General features: G+C 40.7%; 1 protein-coding gene across 2 annotated transcripts in view; it reads left to right on the top strand.

Annotated features, from left to right (window-relative positions):
* col4a3 (collagen, type IV, alpha 3) overlaps positions 1 to 21,179 on the top strand; it is a 56,324-nt gene that overhangs the window by 711 nt on the left and 34,434 nt on the right. For both annotated transcript variants that reach the window (XM_028961928.1, XM_028961929.1), the window contains exons 2-10: positions 12,957 to 13,013; positions 15,178 to 15,258; positions 16,062 to 16,106; positions 17,971 to 18,015; positions 18,436 to 18,498; positions 19,284 to 19,337; positions 19,526 to 19,552; positions 19,665 to 19,739; positions 20,511 to 20,573. In XM_028961928.1, coding sequence (XP_028817761.1) covers positions 12,957 to 13,013; positions 15,178 to 15,258; positions 16,062 to 16,106; positions 17,971 to 18,015; positions 18,436 to 18,498; positions 19,284 to 19,337; positions 19,526 to 19,552; positions 19,665 to 19,739; positions 20,511 to 20,573 — 510 coding nt within the window. The remainder of the gene's footprint in view (positions 1 to 12,956; positions 13,014 to 15,177; positions 15,259 to 16,061; positions 16,107 to 17,970; positions 18,016 to 18,435; positions 18,499 to 19,283; positions 19,338 to 19,525; positions 19,553 to 19,664; positions 19,740 to 20,510; positions 20,574 to 21,179) is intronic.

Genomic DNA, 21,179 nt, shown 5'->3' with positions numbered 1-21,179 from the left:
TGGCCAGGTAAACTGTGCATGTGTTGGGCTGTAAGGATGTGTTGTGTGGAAGCCACTTTAAGGCTGAGTTTGAGCGTGCATGTCATGTATGGGGGATTTGTCGTTTGAAGGGTGTGAGTGTGTGTGGGTGGGGTGGCTCGGACAAGGAGGAGCCTAAGACACACTTTGAAGAAGCACCTTTCAATCTGACCTGTCATAACTGTAAAACACGGAGGAAATGTGAAGATTAATGATGGGTTATTTTGTCATCATGCCGAGACTGATTGTAAATAATTGTAATGACAGTTTAATGAAAGGGTTTATGTGTGATTTTGGTGTGTGTGTGTGTAGCATGGTTTTGCTGGTGTCTTCACTTTGTACCCCTCTCTGTTTGTGGTGATTTACAGATATAGTTATCTCAGGTACACATCTGTTGTGGCCTCACTGCAGGCTCAGTCATGTCTCTGTCTTTCAACCTTCTGCCAATTAGACGTGCACTCACGCACACACACACACACACACACACACACACACACACACACACACACACGCACACACCTTTAAACTTTAATACTTAAATTTTTCAAGCAGTGCATGTATGCCACTTCCCATGAGGTGATTTGTACAAGTGTCATAAAAGCGGAAAACACTCAGGGTCGGCAGGGGGGACTCAGGAGAAAAATTCAACCCCAATTACAAAAACGGAATGCAGTGATTTGCAAATCGCATACACTGGAATTTTTCACACTAGAACATAGAAAACAATCAAATCTTTGTAAGACTGTCATGTTGAATTTGATGCATTTGATGCCCGGAGAAAGGACTTGACTGTTAATTAGCAATTTATGGAAACATGCAAGGCCTTCCTTGAAAAAGATCCCCTGTAGTCAGGCTGTTTTGGCACCATCGCAATGTACCCCACATGGAAGTCACAGCGAAATAATAATCCTTTTTGCTATTTGATGAAAAAGAAAATGAAAATTGCCCTGTTATTTTAGCAACATAGTCATTTTTACTATTTAATAATATTATCATAGATCCTGACTAATGTTATGGTAAATCAGCACACCCCTCCAAACCAGTTGCTTCTAATTAAGGCTTAAGACTAAATGTATTTTTTCACATTTTGCATTTATATAAACTTATCAGGAAAATATTTTAAAATGAATTATCTTTAGATGGAGCTTTTCAAGTTAGCTGATAACATTTTTTATAATTTAGTGTATTTTTTGTATTACAGTATACAGTACAGGCCAAAAGTTTGGACATACCTTCTCATTTCTTTATTTTCATGACTATTTACATGGTAGATTCTCACTGAAGGCATCAAAATTATGAATGATCACATGTGGAGTTATGTACCTAGCAAAAACTGGAGACCTGGCCTCCACAGTCACCGGACCTGAACCCAATCCAGATGGTTTGGGGTGAGCTGGACCCCAACAAGTGCTAAACACCTCTGGGAACTCCTTCAAGACTGTTGGAAAACCATTTCAGGTGACGACCTCTTGAAGCTCATCGAGAGAATGCCAAGAGTGCAAAGCAGTAATCAGAGCAAAGGGTGGCTATTTTGAAGAAACTAGAATGTAAAACATGTTTTCAGTTATTTCACCTTTTTTTGTTAAGTACATAACTCCACATGTGTTCATTCATAGTTTTGATGCCTTCAGTGACAATCTACCAACGTAAATGGTCATGAAAATAAAGAAAACACATTGAATGAGAAGGTGTGTCCAAACTTTTGCCCTGTACTATTGATGGGAGGGAATTTTTGTTGTTCCGCTAACATCATGCAGCCTTACTTTATAGTTGATAACAAGCTGGGAGGTCCCAACATTTCAGTCCTGAAGTCACTGTGATGTCCAAAATGAATTTCAAATTTAGATTCTTCTCAGGACAGAGTTTGAATCATTTAAATTATCTTTGAGCAGATGGTGTTGGATCATGAACACAAATGGCTTTTTCTTTGAATGACAGCTTTAGTTCTGTTTGTTTGTGGATTGCACTAAGAACTGTGTTCACTCTGATTTCTGAAAGTGTTCCAGGGCCCATGCAATCATTTATGTGACAAAAACCTGCAGTGACACCTGAAGATCACAGAAATATAATATTGATTTTGTGGAATTAAATTATTTTTGCTTGAAGGACTATTTTAGTATGTATTCTACTATACTTTTCATTGTACTATACTTTTCAAGAAAATGTGCTATCATAGAGTTAAATGTACCGTAAATTTGACCAATATTGAACAATAACATTTTGACTAATTGTAATTTTTTTTATTATGTTTCATTATGAAATTCAATACAAAGTTCGAGTGATTAAGTGACTATTGCACATGTAAACAGCATTTACACTACTCACAATAAATTAATATTGTGAGAGATTTAGTTTAGGTAGGTAGTTTTAATGGGGTGATAGACACACCTCATTTTGTGTTTTCCGTGTAATGCTCTCATTGGGTAATAAATATTAAACTAATGAAAATGGTGTTTTTTCTCATACATTATTAGATTAGATTCAACTTTATTGTCATTACACATGTACAAGTACAGGGCAACGAAATGTATTAGTAATATCAAAGGGAACGTTTTACTTATTTCAAAGCAAATAGGAAAAGCACTCATGTAAATAACCATATCCTTAACTTATTGACCACCGCACCACTATGTGATAGAACAATGTATTTTATTGTCATATTGATTGATTAGGTAATCTGTAGCACTGTAATGACCATTTGGCCCAACAGGGTTCTTGATATTGGGGCAGTTACCCTTGTCATACAGTGGATATAAAAAGTGTACATCGACAGTAAGGCTCATGAGTGTCAGATCTTGTCTCGATCTATATCTTCAGTAGTTTGATCTGAAGTCGGAAGAACTTGAGGAATCTCAAAAAGGAAATTACATTCTGCTGTCAGACATGAACTCAGAAAACCATCCCTGAGGCAGGAGCAAACAGATATGCTTTGTGAAAGCTGATGTTTTTTTTTTTTGCTTCTGTATTATTGTCTAAAACTGGCTCATTTTTAGATTGAGAGCAAGAAGATGGATACTTACTCATTAGTATTTTCAACACCTCATGCTATTAAATTCATAAATCCTGTGTGTATGTGTATGAGGACATCATGAGAATATATTCAAAAACATGGGCTGCAGGACAACATTTATCAAACTACACAGCTTTATAATATGTAGGTAAAAAAGTTTTTCTTTTTTTTTTAGATTACTCAACACACAACAGTTTAGAGGAATGTGTGTATCCTTTGAAGTCACATTGAATTGAGCACAATGGGCACTCTGAGGTCAAAGTGCATGAAAATCCAGTGAAAGGTTCATGTCTTGAGTTGCACATTTCAGTGCATCATATTATTTGAATAATATATAGTACAATTTGCAAAAGTTTTGCAAAGGTAATCCTGTGGTCAGGATTCATTTTTTTCTGTTGTTTGGAATGGCTGGACTTTAAAAGTATCGAGTTCAGTCAGGTCATTCAGTCAGAAGCAAAATGCCAGAGTCTGGTGTGGATAAATCCCGTTCATCTGTAGCCATCCCCCAGGCTTGTACACATACACACACACACACATTGAGGGATCCTGCACTGTAGTGACCTCTTTGGTCTTCCACATCCATCTTTCCAACACTTAATTATAAGTTATAAATCACTTAATTATAATTATAAATCTGATCAATCTAAGCATGAATAATCATTGGGGAATCATAATTAATCTATGCCACTGATTCCAAACCTACATTCTAAAACCATAAACTGCTGCTTTGATGTAATTAATGATTTTCATTCAGTGTTAGTCTTGGCAGTGCATTGGATGCATTTGCGCTCACATGGCACAGTGTCTGCAGTCTTTGGTCCATGAATGCCACTGATCTACACCTATTCATGAGTTTGAGGAAAGTGAGACGCGAGTCTATAAGACTAATCTTGCTAGCCCACTGTTGGTCTCCATTTCTGTAGAGTTGTTCCGCTCTACTCTTAGTCTGTCTGTAATCCCCTGTCTTGTAAACACACCCTCTCTCTTACCCGCTTTCTCATACACACACAAGTTCAGAGCACTGCTGCTGGCCCGTTGTCTTTGCAGTGCTGAGACTGTTGTTTTAGTTTAAGCCCCCCGCTCTGGCGTTGCTGTGGGGGGATTTAGTGGTCCGGGCTGAGCCCGCCACGTCTGCTCTGTTTCTGCGTGATTTACCCAATCAATAGGCACACACACACACAGGATCACAGACAGCCAGGAAGTCAGGGCAGAATATGTGTGTGTGTGTGTGTTTGATAGAGAGATACAGAGGAGTGAGAGGAGTGTGTGTGTGTGTGTGTGTGTGTGTGTGTGTGTGTGTGTGTGTGTGTGTATATATATATATATATTTATTTATTTATTTATTTATTTATTGCCCTTCTCCCTTCCAACTTCTTGGGACTGCCACCTTTTTCCTCAGTTTTAAATGTCCCCTGACATGAACATTTTTTAGATTATTTAACATTACTACAAGTTCACTTAGCCAATAGGTGTAAAGAGTGCTTTGGCCATTCTGCTTCGCCGTTAAGTGAGCAGCAGCTCAGACGGTCAGATCTGGAATTTAGCCCATTATGTTGTCACAAGGGGCATTATTTTTGACATGACTTTCTGTCTTTGCTTAACATTGTGGTTGGTGAATGGTGTTGATGTCATTTCCACGAATGCCTGCTCAATTTCTATAGGCCGCTCTCCTCCTCGTCCCGCCTCTCTCCTCCTCACTAGTATTTAAAGCTGCAGACACCTAAGCGATGTGTCCTGGGGAAACCTCATAGTGGGATCATGTTGTGTTGTCCCTGTATGATAGACAGTCATGCTCACCAATCAGATGTGTAAGAAAAAATGGAAGAGAGAGGGAAAAAAGGAGAGAGCAAAAAAAAGAAAGGAAGAAACCTTGGGAAGGAGTGATGCAGAGCGGTGTGAGCCTGAAATTGGTGTCAGTGCAGAGTTGGTATAGAAAAGAATAAAAGGCAAACAGGTGTTAAACCAAAGGTGCTCTATACTAAACCAAAGTATAGTATAGACCACCTGTCCATGTTTGGAGGTACTGGACGTAGCTTTTACTCCAGTGTCATGGTCTACACTGCATGTCCGTTACAATGCTTCTGGTCTATTTGAAGATCCCTAAAGCTTTAAATACGGTTGGTGGCTGTGGTGACCCTCTGGTACATTTCATGCTGGGTCGTTACTCATTACCAGGAACCAGGATGTAGAGTAACTCAGAGAGAAACAGATTAGACTTGGCTGGATGGGACTGTATGATTATGGTAGATGTCTGTGTACTAGTTGAGTACAACAATGGCCATGGTAGACTAACCAGGACATTCTAGGTGAGTTGAGCATCATAGTATTTGTTAGTTTGAATTGTTATGGAATGCTTGGCTAAAAAGATGTGTCTTTAATATTAAAAGACGTGGACTTAAATATTGACACTGTATCTGAGTTGCGAATATTAGCAGGAAGGTTGTTCCAAATCAAGCGAGCTCAGCCCTGTAGCACAAAGCTCATCCACCTGCTGAGATTTTGTTCATTGCAATTAAGTAAGAATCTTGTGAGCATAATTCTCGTGTAGGGCAGTAATACCACAGCCATTGGGCATTCAAGATGGTGATGAGTCAGTAAATCGTCAGGAGATTGAACGACTGGTGTAGTCAGAACAATCTAAAGCTGAACAAACTCAAGATAGAGGGGGCCTAGCAGTTAAGGAAGTGGCCCCGTAAGTGGGTTCGAATCCCGATCCGCCAAGGTGCCACTGAGGTGCCACTGAGCAAAGCACCGTCCACACGCACTGCTCCCCGGGCGCCTGTCATGGCGGCCCACTGCTCACTCAGGGTGATGGGCTAAAAGCAGAGGACAAATTTCACTGTGTTTCTCGTGTTCTGTGCTGCTGTGTATCACAAGTAACAATCACTTCACTTTTTCTTATTATGATTGATCTGTTTGTGGATTCGTAGTGTTCATCTTAATGTGTTCAGGAGCAGGATTTAGTGTAAGGGCAGAGTAGGTCCATGAGCTGCTTCCTTTACTGTGTTTTGAACAGAAGACCCTGAACCTTGTGTCCCCATTCTGGGCTCTTTATTGATGCCTGCTCTTATGTATTTAGGCTTGAGGAGATATTAAATGACACTTGTTTGCATGTGTCTGTGTGCTTTTGTGCCTGCTTAGTGTTGTGTCTAGACAGGCACATCTGGGTCAAAAATAGTTAAGAAGGTATTTTAAATACTTTCTCTTCTAGCATGTGTATGAGTGTGTGTCTTTAAGCATGATTGTGTGCATGTCTTTCATTGATAGTTATTTGTAATCTGATCTAATCAGTTCTAAGTTCAAAATGTTTATTCATTTTTCATAAAGCCTGCTTGACTCTATATTGCTGAATTGTACATAAGAAAGTCAGTTGAATGTCTTGTCAACTTATTATGACTTAAAAATGTGCATGTGTACGTGCGTGTGAGAGAGAGTTTACCTGTTGGAATGTACACTGAATTCTGAAGCAGTTTGATGTTGAACAGTCTGTATGTGTTTTGTCTCTTGACAGACAGAATCTCACTTCACAACATGTTGTCTGGTTTTGACTAGGGTTCATTTGTCAAATTGTCATGTAAAAGTCGTGACCCTTTCAGCCAGGCATGCATCTTTGTAAATTATCAAATCATCATGATTTGAGGTGCCTTCGTTTACCTTTACTGCAGAACTTAGTTTTGGGTTTAGGTTTGTTGAAATTAGTTATTGCTAAAAGGTAAAGGCTCTGCACTATTTAATATGTTGTAAGTTGACCTTATTTTTAGGAGTCAGCAATTATGTATCTATTAATGTCTATAAATGTTAAACACTGATCCTGTGGCCCAAAAAAAAATCCACACAATTATGGGGAAAGTAAATACATCTGTCATGAATTCCATGGTGCTGTGATCCACACTGTTGTCTTGTTATTTATAAGAATGAAACCACAGCCTGTACTGCACAATCTTTCAATCACTTGATTTCTTGAAGAGGTTATTGCAAATTCTTGAGGTGAATTTTAATTAAATAAGTATTACTAATAATGTATGTCAAGAAACACCATTTTCATTAGTTTAATATTAATTTAATATTTATTACCCAAAAAAGTAAACAATGACAGGGATATCACCAAATAACAAAAATTGACAATGTCAGTAGCGGCTGTTTCCACCAATGACAGCAACCTCTAATGCTCCTCACTAGCCTCATGATGTTCTTCTGAGGAAATGTGTTCCACTCTTCACAAGTGTCAAATGCACTTCTGTTTTGCACTGACTGGTTATGCCTGCCCAGACTGTTGCACCTCCTCCACCAAAGCAATCCCTGGGGACCATGTTTTCCTCAGCATATCGCTCACCTCGCCTTCTCCAGCAACACTGATGCAACACTAATCAGTGAACTGGACAGTAGACCACTGCTGCATTGTCCTGGTCACATGATATTGTGCCCACTGCAAACGTTCACGGCGGTGACTTGGTGTCAGTGGAGTCACCTGCAATGGTCATCTGGCATTCAAGCCAAAGTGGCGGAGTTGGTTGCGAATGGTTTGTCTGGAAACCCTGGTACCTCTCGCATCTCGTAAACGGGCCTGCAGCTGTGTGGCAGTTGCATAACAATGTCTTAGTGCACAGGACATTACGTACTGGTCACTATTGTGGGGCTCCACTCCTGGGTCTGTCATGTACTCTGCCAGTAGTTCTGTGTCTTGCTGCGTCCGCTGATGACACTTTGAGACACACCAAGCTCACGAAATGAACATCTGAACTTGAACAATAACCATGCCTACTCATTTTTGTACAAACATAAGGATGCAGTGTTATGATCTATGTTTGCTTTAACTGTTAATTTCCAGGTTCATTGAAGTCACTTGACTACCTGTACTGTATATTCTGAAAGAACATGCTTTGCTATTGATAGTTTTTCCTGATTTCTCAGGCATTCATCAGACTGTAATTGTGAAAGAACGGTTGAGGGAGCATTAGACATCAGTCTAACATGGATTTGCCATCACAGTCTCTCAATCTTAACCACACTGAGATTCTCTGGGAACTGCTGAAATGGTTCATTATCAGGGGTACCCCAGATAATCTGGAGATATAAATCTGTCCAGTAGGGAGCTCAGTCCAGAGGTCTGTCATCCCACCTCAGACCAGATTGACATATGTGACCTGCCAGGAGCTCCAGACAAGATTGCTACAAGGATCACACAGGCCCACAAACCACACCATGCTGTAATCATAATGGGAAAATGAAGTATACTGAGACCACCCCACCCCATGTGTCTGTCTCAAGGCACCAGCCTTCAATTGCTTACCTATTAATATTCATTTAGAACTGCTGAGACATGAAGAACTTCTAATAAACCTGTATTAAACTTCATATTTTGCTTCCAGTAATGAAATAGTTAACATGTGATCCAGCTGTTGGTGTTGTCACTAAACTCCATCATTCAGGCAACAGCTTGTCGTGTCACGGCGTGACTGTGAACAAAGTAATGAGGGAGAATGATATTTAAAGAGACATGCCAGGTATGAGTCGAGATTGATCCCAACCCTTCACCCGTGACGGAATGTGGAAGTTTACATTCTGATGTTACAGATGCATGCTGCTCAAGAAGGTGCAGCTGAGGCTACATGTGCACCTTTAGAAATAATCACTCAGTTGTGCCTTTACATTCACATTTACAGCATTTATCAGACACCCTTATCCAGGGCGACTTACAATCAGTAGTTACAGGGACAGTCCTGTTAAATGTCTTGCTCAGGGACACGATGGTAGTAAGCTGGATTTGAACCTGGGTCTTCTGGTTCATAGATGAGTGTGTTACCCTCTAGGCTACTACTACCCCAAGTATTCACAAGTATTTTCCACATTTTTTATGGACTAAGTGCATTTTTTCTACACATAACACCCCATAATGACACTTATCCTTGGTCAGTTTCACCCATTTCTCTTTGTAGCACCTCTCAATTTCCATCAGGTTGGATTTGAAGTGTTGGTGCACAGCCATTTTTTGATCTCTCCAGAGATGTTCAATTGGATTCAAGTCTGGGCACTGGCTGGGCCACTCACAGAGTTGTCCTGAAGCCACTCCTTTGATATCTTGGCTATGTGCTTAGGGTCGTTGTACTACTGAAAGATGAACTGTCGGCCCAGTCTGAGTTTAAGAGGTTTTCATCCTGTACATTGCTGAAGTCATCGTTCCCTTTATCCTGATTAATCTCTCAGTTCCTGCAACTGAAAAAAACCCACAGCATGATACCGCCACCACTATGCAACAATCGGGCAACAATTCCCCTCAGCAAAACCTTTCAATTCAAATTGGATCGCTACTGTTAACACCCACGGCATCTGCAAAAAGCCTTGGAGTTTGGATAGATGACAAACTGAGTTTGAACCATCACGTTGCTGCGATCTCCAGATCCTGCAGGTTCACTCTCTACAACATTCGCAAGATTTGGCCTTTTCTCTCACAACAGGCTACGCAGCTCCTCGTCCAGGCAATGGTCATCTCCAAACTCGACTACTGTAACTCTCTCCTGGCTGGAGCCTCTGCAGTCACCATAAAACCACTCCAGATGATCCAAAATATGGCAGCCCGTCTCATTTTCAATCAGCCAAAATACACCCATGTTACACCTCTTCTTACCTCCCTCCACTGGCTCCCGGTAGCTGCTCGCCACCACTATTGCTGGTGTCTTCCTCTTGTAAGTCGCTTTGGATAAAAGCGTCTGCTAAATAAAGTAAAGTAAAGTAAAGTAAAGTATGCTTCACTGTAGGAATGGTAGTGGCCTGGTGATACTAAATTTCTGTAATCTTCCCCAGAATTGTGCCTTAAGACAATCCTGTCTCAGAGGTGTACAGACAATTTCTTTGACTTCATAATTGGTTTGAGCTCTTACATGAACTGTCAACCTTACTGTGGACCTTATATAGACAGGTGTGTGTCTTTCCAAATAAGGTCCAGTTTTTTTTACAGCCGGACTCCAATTAAGCTGCAGAAACATCTCAAGGACGATCAGAGGAAATAGGAGGCACCCAAGCTCAATTTTGAGCTTCATGGCAAAGATTGTGAATTGATTTCTTTAATAAATTTGCCAAAAGTAAACTTTTCACATTGGCATTGTGGGGTGTTGTGTCAAGACTTCTGAGAAAAAAAAAAAAAAAAAAACAAGAATTTTGTCCATTTTGGAATAAGGCTGTAACAGAACAAGAAGTTGGAAAAAATGTGATGTGCTGTGAATACTTTCTGGATGCACTGTATGTTGCATACAATATGCTTTGGAAATCGTGGCAGAAGTAAAAAAAAAAGTGAAGTGATTGTCACATGTGATGCACAGCACACGGTGCACACAGTGAAATTTGTCCTCTGCATTTAACCCATCACCCTGAGTGAGCAGTGGGCAGCCATGACAGGCGCCCGGGGAGCAGTGTGTGTGGGGACGGTGCTTTGCTCAGTGGCAACTCAGTGACACCTTGGCAGATCGGGATTCGAACCGGCAACCTTCTGATTTCAGGGCCACTTCCTTAACCGCTAGGCCACCACTGCCCATGCTAGGCCATCATTGCTCATTTGTATTCCTATAAGTTCATTCATTTTGAAATTGAAAATTCAAATATATGATGTACAAATCAAAATATATGATACTTTGAGTTCTAGCCCTTCTGGGTTGTGACTGTAAAATATGAAGGCCGCTTATTACTTATGCTTGTGTATGCTTAAACGTGTTGGGGCTTACAGTGCCCTTCTCTCTCTTTCTCATTCCTTGATAGTGCTAAAACCCAAACAACCGATGTGGACCAAGTGTCTAAGTGTCTATCGGGGAACATCTACATGATAGGCCATTCTGATCATCACCCATGGGCAATAACGACATCAGGGCGTGATATCGCTGTCTGAGTTCATTCGTCAAGAACTAGTAACAGCCCGCCAACAAAGGCATCAGTTCTGTTACAGACAGCTCCTGCAAGAGCCTGATATAAGATTGTCTGCATCCTTGTTGTGTCTGTCCCCCTTCCAGAGGAAGGGCCATGCAGTCTGCAGCACTGAAAAAGGATTGTATGCATTCAGGTACAGATACAAGACAGGGGTGGTACAACAAACAAAAAAAACAAGATAAAGATCTTTCTTGGGGAGCAAGACATCTTTACATCTTCTGTCTCAACTACCCACTTTTGAATCATTTTGTGAAGACTCAAGAATGGGGAAAAAGATCAAATTAGTACTCTGATGTGACCTGTGCAATATGAGGTTCCACTATTCTGTTGGGTTAAATTCTGAGCTTTTACAAGCAAACAACTAGCTTTGGTTACAAACCCTTAGAAGACACAATATGGCTGTGTTCAGGTTCATATTAGGGTTATTGAAGGCAACCAGTATGGTGTGTAAAGGGACCAGTGTGCAGCCTCCAGTAGAATAGGTGTGCCGAGTAAGCATTTCACACATGCAGTAGTCATACTCACTATACAGTACAGGCCAAAAGTTTGGGCACACCTTCTCATTCAATGTGATTTATTTATTTTCATGACCATTTACATTGGTAGATTTAAGTAATATTTTAAATCCTAAGAGGAAAAAGAAAATTTGGACACATTACTCCCGTTACCTGTAAAATTTTGAACTACAAACTGTCACAACAATGAGGCAGAACAGGACAGTGAGCGCGTGTAGGTAGAAACAATAACCCCGGTGCAGAGGGACTCAAGGAAATCGGCGAGTTTCCCCCACTTTGATCTGCAAATGTGAGAAAGGCATGAGCCACAGCATCCACATATGTTGAAGGTCACGTGAAAAAAACAAGATGTGGGATGAGCAGGACCGCTAGGCCAACCACTGCCCCAATAATGACTGAGCTGGCTGGCTACAGCCATCTTGCCTATTTATGGGAGTTGGCTCCAGAATACTTGAGTGACCTGCTAATAGACTACTGGCCTGGATGAGAATTAAATTAAAATTTTCCTACTGGTACAAAGAATGATACACCTTTTTAGTTAAGCATTCAATCACAATTAAATGCACACACACTGTCCTGAACATCTCATCTATGTCGTCCTAGATAGACTGACGGGACCACTGTTGCATTTGACAGGTTTATAAACTAAGTCCTGCATTTTTCAGCTTTATTTGAGGAAAATGATTTAAATGCATATCTTTTGCAATATCATGCAGCATCAATTTAATCCGTCTAATTCCGCCTTTCCGACTGGGTGGAACTTAATTAAAAACAGCATTCAGGTTGTTTTTATCTCGATGCATGTTGGGAAATTATATTATGTTGCATTATATTGCTATCCTGTGAATTTTTAAACACTGTGCTTATGGTGATTGGGCAGTGGCCTAACAGGTAAGAAAACAGACTCGTAATCTGAAGCTTGCGGGTTCAAATCACGAACTGCCAAGGTGTCACTAAGGTGCCACTAAGCAAAGTACCATCCCCACACACTGCTCCTGAGGCGCCTTTCATGGCTGCACGCCCATCCCTCAGGGTTTCACTGTGTGTGCTGGGTGCTGTGGTGTGTCACTTTCACATAGCATAAGCAAGAGTCTGCTTATACCACATCTTTTAGTGCAATGTGGGTGGAAGTAGCCTAGTGGGTAACACACTTGCCTATCAACCAGAAGTCCCAGGTTACTACCATTGTGTCCCTGAGCAAGACACTTAACCCTGAGTGTCTCCAGTGGGACTGTCCCTGTAAGTAATGATTGTAATTCGGTTTGGATAAGGTTGTCTGGTAAATGCCATAAATGTAAATGCAATAAAACGTTCAGTTTGAATGTGAATGTCAAAGATACATTTTAACAACAGATATCATGATGTGTTTCATGTAATTGGAAAAATGCAAGCTTCAGTTATCTTCTCATAAGTACTGTATGTGTGTGTGTGTGTGTGTGTGTGTGTGTGTGTGTGTGTGAGAGTGTGTGTATAGACTGACATTCTGTCTTGTGTTTCAGGAGTGTATTTGTAACGGACACTCCAGGTGCCTCTGTTATGGGGACAGAGGCGATAAGGTAAGACAAAGGCACAAACACACTCTCCCACATGCCGCCTACATCCAAGTCAGTTACTGTAGTCTAGTTTGTCACATATGGGGACACCCAATCACTCTCACGAATTCAATTAACATGCATTCTCTGTTTTTACTATTATATCACAGTATTACTACATGTCACCACATGAAGCCTGATTTAATTTGTCATGTGACTGTGCATTTTTGTGATCGCACAAGCACTTTTCAAGCACTTCGGCAGCCATGTCTCATCAAGAACTAAATTTAGTGTACATGCAAAATATGTGTCCCCATATTTTGTAAGTTGACCTATCCAGTTCAAATTAAATAACAAAAATTGGAGATTTCTTCCTTATTCAAATTAAAGGTCTGTCCACTGAGGATGAGTGGAAATCTCCAAATGGGTGGTGCTTTGTCTATGGCTGTGAAGTATCTGCTGCCCCCTGCTGCCGTGTTGGGGTATTACAGCATGAATACACAGACTGCAAGGCTGAATCCCAAATACTCAGTCAGTGCTTCAGAAAATGTGGAAGAGAGGAACAGGATTTTATTTTTTTTTTTTAATTAAAAAACACAAACAAAAAGGGTAATTTTGGATCATTCCTAGTTCATTCCAGACGAGTCTGGCTGAGGAGCTGGCTCGACTCTGCTGGTTCGTAGGAGAGCGTAGTGGCTTCAGGTGGCCACAGTCAGCTCCTCTGGACTTGGAGAGTCAGAAGCGGGCAGTTCGTGGCACCTCGGTGCTGTAACCAGTGTGGACCCGTAGGCTCGCTATGGTCAGACGTGGCGCTAGAAACACGCTGCGGACATGCTGGGGAGCACTCGGGTGGTAGGGCTGCTCAACTGAGGCTGGGTGTGGAGCAGTGGGCAGGAGATCTTTTCTTTTGGTCACCACCAATCTACCTCATTACTACTCGACTCCTCATTCTTGCTGGACTCCTCCAGCTCTCAGCCCCTTCCTGCGTCCTTGGAGCTCTCAGGAGGATGCCGCACAACTCCTGACTGGAAAGTGTGAGAAAGTGGGTGTCACTGTTGCACCGCCATAGTCTCTCCAAGCTGCCTCCTCTTCACTGTGGTCTCGGTCAGGTTCGTACTTCCAGAAATCCACCCATGGGAAAAAACATGCCCATGGTGCGATGAAGTTGCGGGGTGTAGCAGCGGTGTGGTTCGCATCTTTGCGGCTTGACCCTCACCACCGGGCAATCCTCTGGAATCAATCCATACTGAGACCAGGGAAATTAGTCTTCCCTGATCTCCACTGGTCACTCCGCCGTCAGCTGCGTATCTTTGAAGAAGTCCTGCATTCTGTAATGCCACGGGGTGTGAAGGAGGCACAAACTCTCAACATATGCAATGTGACGTTTAACAAACAGAAAAACAAAGACACCGCACGATGGCCAGAAACTGAACAGAACAATGGCGAAACATTGAGTGAGAGAGAAAACCCGCATAAAAAGGGTTCTAATCACCCATGCCAAACGATCATCAGCTGGGGGTGACTAGAACCCTTGTGTGCATGTGACCGGCAGCACCCTCCTCATTTACTTGGGATTTGGACAGGACCCAAGAAATACACTGTCTCGTACCAGTGGCTGGGATAATTACAATTTGAATGATTAAAGCTTAATAATTATATTATATATAATTTAAAGAATGTAATGAATTGTTTTTCAAGTCTTTTTGTACCTCTGCAAAGATCTTTTGAAGTCACTACCTGACCCTTTCTGTGAGTTTGAAGGCCTGTGTGGCCACGGCTTAGTGACTGGCCACCCAGGTGCTGGGGACCTCAAGTGAGGGCAGCTATCAGATAAGCACATTCATGGTGCTGGTTCCAAAAATCAGCAGCGGTCACGCACCTGCTAGTGTGTGTATATGTGTCCATGGGAGGAGTGTGTAGATATGTGCAGCCATGCAAGTGTGGCCAAAGACTATTCATTCCATTTCAAAAATATTGGATGTCTGAGGAGTCTGGGGTATGCAGTTCTATTCATTTCTAACATAAACAACCCCACACAGCCATCTCGCACACACTGCTGACCATTTTTAGTAAAAGAATGAATGAGAAGGGGGCCGATAACATTTTTTTAAAGGAAAATGGCTTTGCATATGATCAATAGTGATATGGCCGAATATGGACCTTTAGTCTCTCTCACTCTCTCTCTCAGGGACAGAAAGGATATCCTGGATTTATAGGATTTACAGGAGTTCGAGGACCTGATGGAGAATCGGGGCTACAAGGACCTCAGGTGTGTGCAAAATGTCATTTTTATGAGTGTATGCATTGAACATATCCTGGAGCAGCGTTTGGGGTTGACCAGTCTCACCAGATTATCAAACTGCATGACATACCACACTGATTTTATTGTGACATGTTGGAGTAACATGTCAAAACCATTTTTGGGCAAAGAAACACCAAAGCCTCAAAAACACAGGGGGCCCTCAAGTAATCACCAGTACAAGCTCACGACTAAGATTAGTTTTTAAAAGTAACATTTGTTAGTATCACTACTTTAAGTTATAGGCATTCACTGATTTGAAATTGTGACGGTTAGACAGATGGGTCTACTGTAGCTGTCACGGGACAGGTAATGGAGGACCCAAGTGTGAATGCTTGAACAAAGGAATGTTTTATTAAAAGCCAAAAAGAGATATAGGTCCTTAACGCAGGTTTCTCAGGAATCACAGGTTTCTCTCATATTTTTTACATGTATGCAAAAATTTGACAAATATGGCACTAACAACGATCTGCCCAGAACTGAACAAAGCCAGTCTTCAAATCCACTGAGGTGCCATGTAATGCAAGGGATGATTAGGGCTGATAGGTGTAGGTGCACTGGGATGCAGTATGGTAAGAAGGAAAGCCAACATACATTGAAATATTAATTTATTATTATTGTAAATATACTAATTTCCTATGTATATGCTAGATGTTTCATATGTTTACGGAGTCAAAAATATCAATAAAATATCTGCAACCATTCCAACAACAATTACCAACACCAGCATTTTCACCATGGAGCAATGTAACTTTTTTGCTTGCTTTGTACAGGGCAACAGAGGACGTCCCGGAGTACCTGGTCTGAAGGGGTCACGGGTAAGTTTGGATTTTTCTGTTTTTTTTTTTTTAACCGGTAATTTTTCTTGGATAACTCTTTTCATTGTGTAATATTCTAATTAACTCAAGTAAACTGATATTAAAAATATAATAATAATATAAACACACCAGGCAGTAACAACAACATTTATTTCTTATATAGCCCAAAATCACATACAGTATGTCTCAATGGGCTTTGACAGACCCTACAGTTGACACCCCCCACACTTGACCCTTCTGCACACAAGGAAAAACTCCACACAAAAAAACTCTAGGAGAGAGAAAAAAAAGAAAGGAAGAAACCTTGGGAAGGAGTGATACAGAGAGGGACCCCCTTCCAGGGTAGAGTGAACCTGCAAATGGTGTCAGAGCAGGGCTGGTGATGATTTGTACAATATAATAATAAGTCCTACAGTTGTAGGGTTGGAGAAGTCCAGAATGTAGTCCAGTGCCACGGTCCAGACCACGTGTCCACAATGATGCTACTGGTCCACCCAAAGATCCCTGAAGCTGTAGCTGTAATGGCGGTGGTGGCTGTGGTGACCATCTGGTTCGTTTCATGCTATGTCCTCATTTAGCAGTTGTCAGGAACCAGGATTTATTTGCTGGTCTGATCACTGGGGTCTGCCATTAGTCTGGGCGCTTGATTCCGTGTCTCGGAGAAAACAAACAGAAGCAGCGGCAGACGGTTGCACTGTACGACCGATACTGAAATATGTGGTTATAGTGGTATATTGGTGCTACAGTGGCCTGGTACCCTAAATAGGACAGCCTAACTAGAGTGAATTTAACTTTGTCTGTGTCTAACAGGGGGACTCTGTGATAAACTGGACTTTATAATTGACACTGTGTCCAAGTGAAGTGAAATGAGTGTCTAGGACTTTAACAAAAAGCCAGAGAAAACAGGTTTTGAGATTGTAAAAGTGAGTTAAATGTGAGAGTAAAATATAGTATACAGTTCTAAAGTACAAATATGCCAGTTGCATGTGTCAACAGTAAACTGTGCCAAGGTTCGCATGTTTGCATGTAATGCCCTTCATTGTGCTGATCTCACAATGACAAAAACTAATTTGTGAGCAGTGGGCATCCATGAAAGGTGCCCAGGGAGCAGTGTGTAAGGACTGTAACTCAGTGGCAGTTTGGGATTTGAAGCTGCAACCTTTTGATGTGTCTGCTTCCTTACTCACTATGCCATCACTGCCCTGGTGTACTCTGAAGTGAAAAGTGAAAGTGAAGTAGTTGTCATTGTGATACACTGCATCACAGCACACAGTCCACACAAGGACCATCTCCCTTGGTGAGCAGTGGGCAGCCATGACAGGCACCCGGGGAGCAGTGTGTGGGCAAATCTGTGGCACGTTTGCAGCTCGGGATTAGAACCGGCAACCGGTAGGCCACCACTGCCCCTCTGCTCTTTGACATTTGTTGAGTATAGTTCACCAGTACTGGCTCTCTTCACTGGGACCCTGTTGAGAATTAATGATGACTCTACAATCTCACTGAAGCCTTCAAATACTTTGGGCAGTGGTGGCCTAGCGGTTAAGGAAGTGGCCCGAAATCAGAAGGTTGCCGGTTTGAATCCCCATCTGCCAAGGTGCCACTGAGCAAAGCACCATCCCCACACTCTGCCCACTGGGCGCCTGTCATGGCTGCCCACTGTTCACTCAGGGTGATGGGTTAAATGCAGAGGACAAATTTCACTGTGTGCACCGTGTGCTGTGCTGCTGTGTATCACAAGTGACAATGTGTTCACTTTCATTTTAAAATGAAAATGTATGTCCTAAGAGACATAAAATATTAGGATTGTCCACACCCACACCTGTGAAATGGTTAAATAACAAGCTCTTCTTTTACATTTCTGTAGGGTCCTTCAGGAGCCCCAGGATTCCCTGGACCTCCAGGACTGCCAGTAAGACATTTTCAATGTTGTGTGTTGTCAGGAATGTTGCACTCAGCACACTATTCTGATGTGCACTGATGTATTAACATAAGTTGACATTAAAATTAGAAGTTAAATACTGTTTCCTTAGCTTTAATAATCGGAACCAAGCGTGCCTTCTATACTGACCATTCATTAGCATGTTTGAAATGAGGTAGATCAATGTTGTGTTTTTTTTCTTAAATTTGGACTGTATAGATGCCTATTCTTTGTACAGTGCTGAAAGGTTTTCTGACACTCAGAAAGGTTTTCTGATTCTTTATGCATCAGAAAACCATTAGTTCTATTGGAAGACACATTTTCTCAGTTGGATTCAAAACCAAAAGATAATACCATAAATGAAAAAATGAAATGTGATTTATTTATATGCTTTGATTTTTTATTTCTCAGGGTATCCCTGGACATGAGGGACCAAGAGGGCTCCCTGGTACCCCAGGATGCAATGGCACCAAGGTATGTAATTTCATAACTATGATTTTACATAAGTCTTACTTCTAGAATAGCAGCTGTATCCAGGTCAGCAGTAGGACAGTGTAATTGTTGCTGTCAGAATACCATCATCATCTTGATAGTTTTACTAATCTGTTTGGTTTAGAAACAGATGACTATTTTATTGCTTTGCATTACAACAAAAGATTAGATTTTGTGATATTTAGCGTACATTTCCAGAGCAGCTTGAAAGCACTAGGTACTCGGACAGTCCACCTTGGAGCTACGCCAGGTCCAGCATCTTGCTCAGGGATCAATTGCTTTGGACTTGCAGCTGTGGCTGTCTGGTTTATATGCAAGTGTGTTACCCACTAAGCTGCAATACAGTAATAAAATAAGGTCTTTTTGTTCAATTAAAATTCATAGTATGTTAATGTTGCTTCCTTTTGTCATGCTAAAAGGGGGGGCATCAGGCACAAGTGCCCTCCACTTAAATAGGGCCGGAGAGCCAAAATGTGGGTCTCAACACCCGAACGATACAACACACATGAGATCAACAACACTCATACAGAGAAACAGGACACGTTTGTTATGAAGTATAGATAAATTACTCACGATTATATAATACTATCTAGCATGTTTTTATGTTTTTATCCAGAACAACTTACAGTTAGTATTTACAGAAGCAATTTCCTGGACCAGACGGTGTTCTCCCTCATATTGATATTGTTGAGTTTGATGTAACTATAATAGTTTTACAATGTGTGCATTACGATATTTTGTACATTCATAATTTCTTTGGTGTCTAGGGTGAAAGAGGATCCCCAGGAGTCAATGGAATACCAGGGAATTGTGGCCCACCAGTAAGAACTGAATCTTCAATTTAGTAATGTCAGCACTGACTAATTGAATTTGGTCACAAAAGCACTGAAAACCAAAAATGATTTGACAAAATATAGTTCTGTCTCTCTTAGGTGATTAATTTAAAACAAATGCATTAATATTCAGACAAGATGGGGAAAATCATTTTTGTCTATCTCTCTTTTTTCAGGGTCCACAGGGGGAACCAGGAATAGATGTGTGTTTGTGCAGGCAGATCATGAATAACTGATTAGTTAATACTTAATACCTAATACTTTTTAAATGTGTTTTTTTAAATTATTTTGTGTTGTATGTGTCTACATCCACAGGGAGAGCAATGCATTGATGAATATACACCAGAAGCTAAGGGACAGAGAGGGCTCCAAGGCATAGAGGGGGAGAAAGTAAATATATTTTGTTGTTAGTTTGTTGAAAGTAAATATATGTTGTTCTAGAATCTGCATTACGTACCTTTTGTAGTCATTAAAAAAAAAAAGTCTAAAGTACACTACCAGTCAAAAGTTTGGACGCACCTACTCTGTGGTGGCTAAGGAGACTAAGATGAAGCCAATGGAAGAAACATAGTTTGGCAGGAGGATGTCTTTTTACTTTCATAGCTGCTTTTTTCAGTATTGTCATCATTAAAAAAAGCCAATCATGATGCTCATAAATGCTCATAAACATGAATGAATGATAAGAAAGTGTTTAGCATAAACCTTCAGGACTGTTGGAAACTGTCCCCATTGTCCAACTTAAGGTGCTGGAGAGAAGACAAGAGTGTGAAATGCTGCCATCACAGCAAAAGCTCTCTGATTTGGAGAGACTTGCCTTGTTTGTTGTGTTTTTGTTTATGAGATAACCTCATGTGTGTTATTTCATAGTCCTGTGTCTTCAGTTTTGTTATATAATATTAAAAACAAATTAGACTAATAAATGATTCGGTGCATCCAACCTTTTGAAGAGTAGTGGACATCTACGATTTTAATGAATCCACTTTTCCTTTCAATCAATGGAAGTTCAGATTAACTTCTAAAACATTATATGAATTCAAACTAAAACAATTAATTTTATGAACTGAAAGTATTGTTAATATCAAATTTCAATGTAATGGTTAGGTTTTTTTTTGTTTTTTTTTTGTATGACAATCCTGTGAATAATTTATTTCTTGGATTTAGGGGATGATAGGGTCATTGGGACTTCCAGGCTTGACTGGATCACAGGGCAAACGTGGAGAAACGGTGTGTGGTTAAAATTTGTTTATTTTTTCACTTGTTTCATCCTGTTTATCGTCACCTGTTCTGCATAGACATTTTAACTATTTATTTTTATTTTGTCATACTATTTGTCTTGCATCCACTCAATTTCATAGATTACCAAGACTGTAAAAAAACATTTTCAATTATATTTGGTGGGATTTGGTGGGAAGAAAATATGGAATACATTGTTTTAATTAATAATTTATTAAACTGAACAAGGTCATGCTGAGTGAAATGTTAATTATGATAATCATGCTAATCATACTGAAAATGATAATTACATTTATGACATTACATTTACAGCATTTATCAGATACCCTTATCCAGAGTGACTTACAATCAGTAGTTACAGGGACAGTCTCCCTGGAGCAACTTAAGGTTAAGTGTCTTGCTCAGGGACACAATGGCAGTACGTGGGATTTGAACCTGTAGTACCCATTAGGCTACTACCACCCACTACCATTAGTCTTTAAAAAGTAATGGAATTTCTTATTGAGCAATCTAGATTAATAAAAATCAGTTTACATTCACTTTTGTTTTTATATACCTTTCTGCATGACTAAAACAATGGTTTCATTAATAAAGAGT

The sequence above is a fragment of the Denticeps clupeoides genome, chromosome 19 (assembly GCF_900700375.1).
Source record: "Denticeps clupeoides chromosome 19, fDenClu1.1, whole genome shotgun sequence".
In the NCBI taxonomy this organism is placed as follows: Eukaryota; Metazoa; Chordata; class Actinopteri; order Clupeiformes; family Denticipitidae; genus Denticeps; species Denticeps clupeoides.
This window is presented reverse-complemented; position numbering and strand designations above follow the sequence as displayed.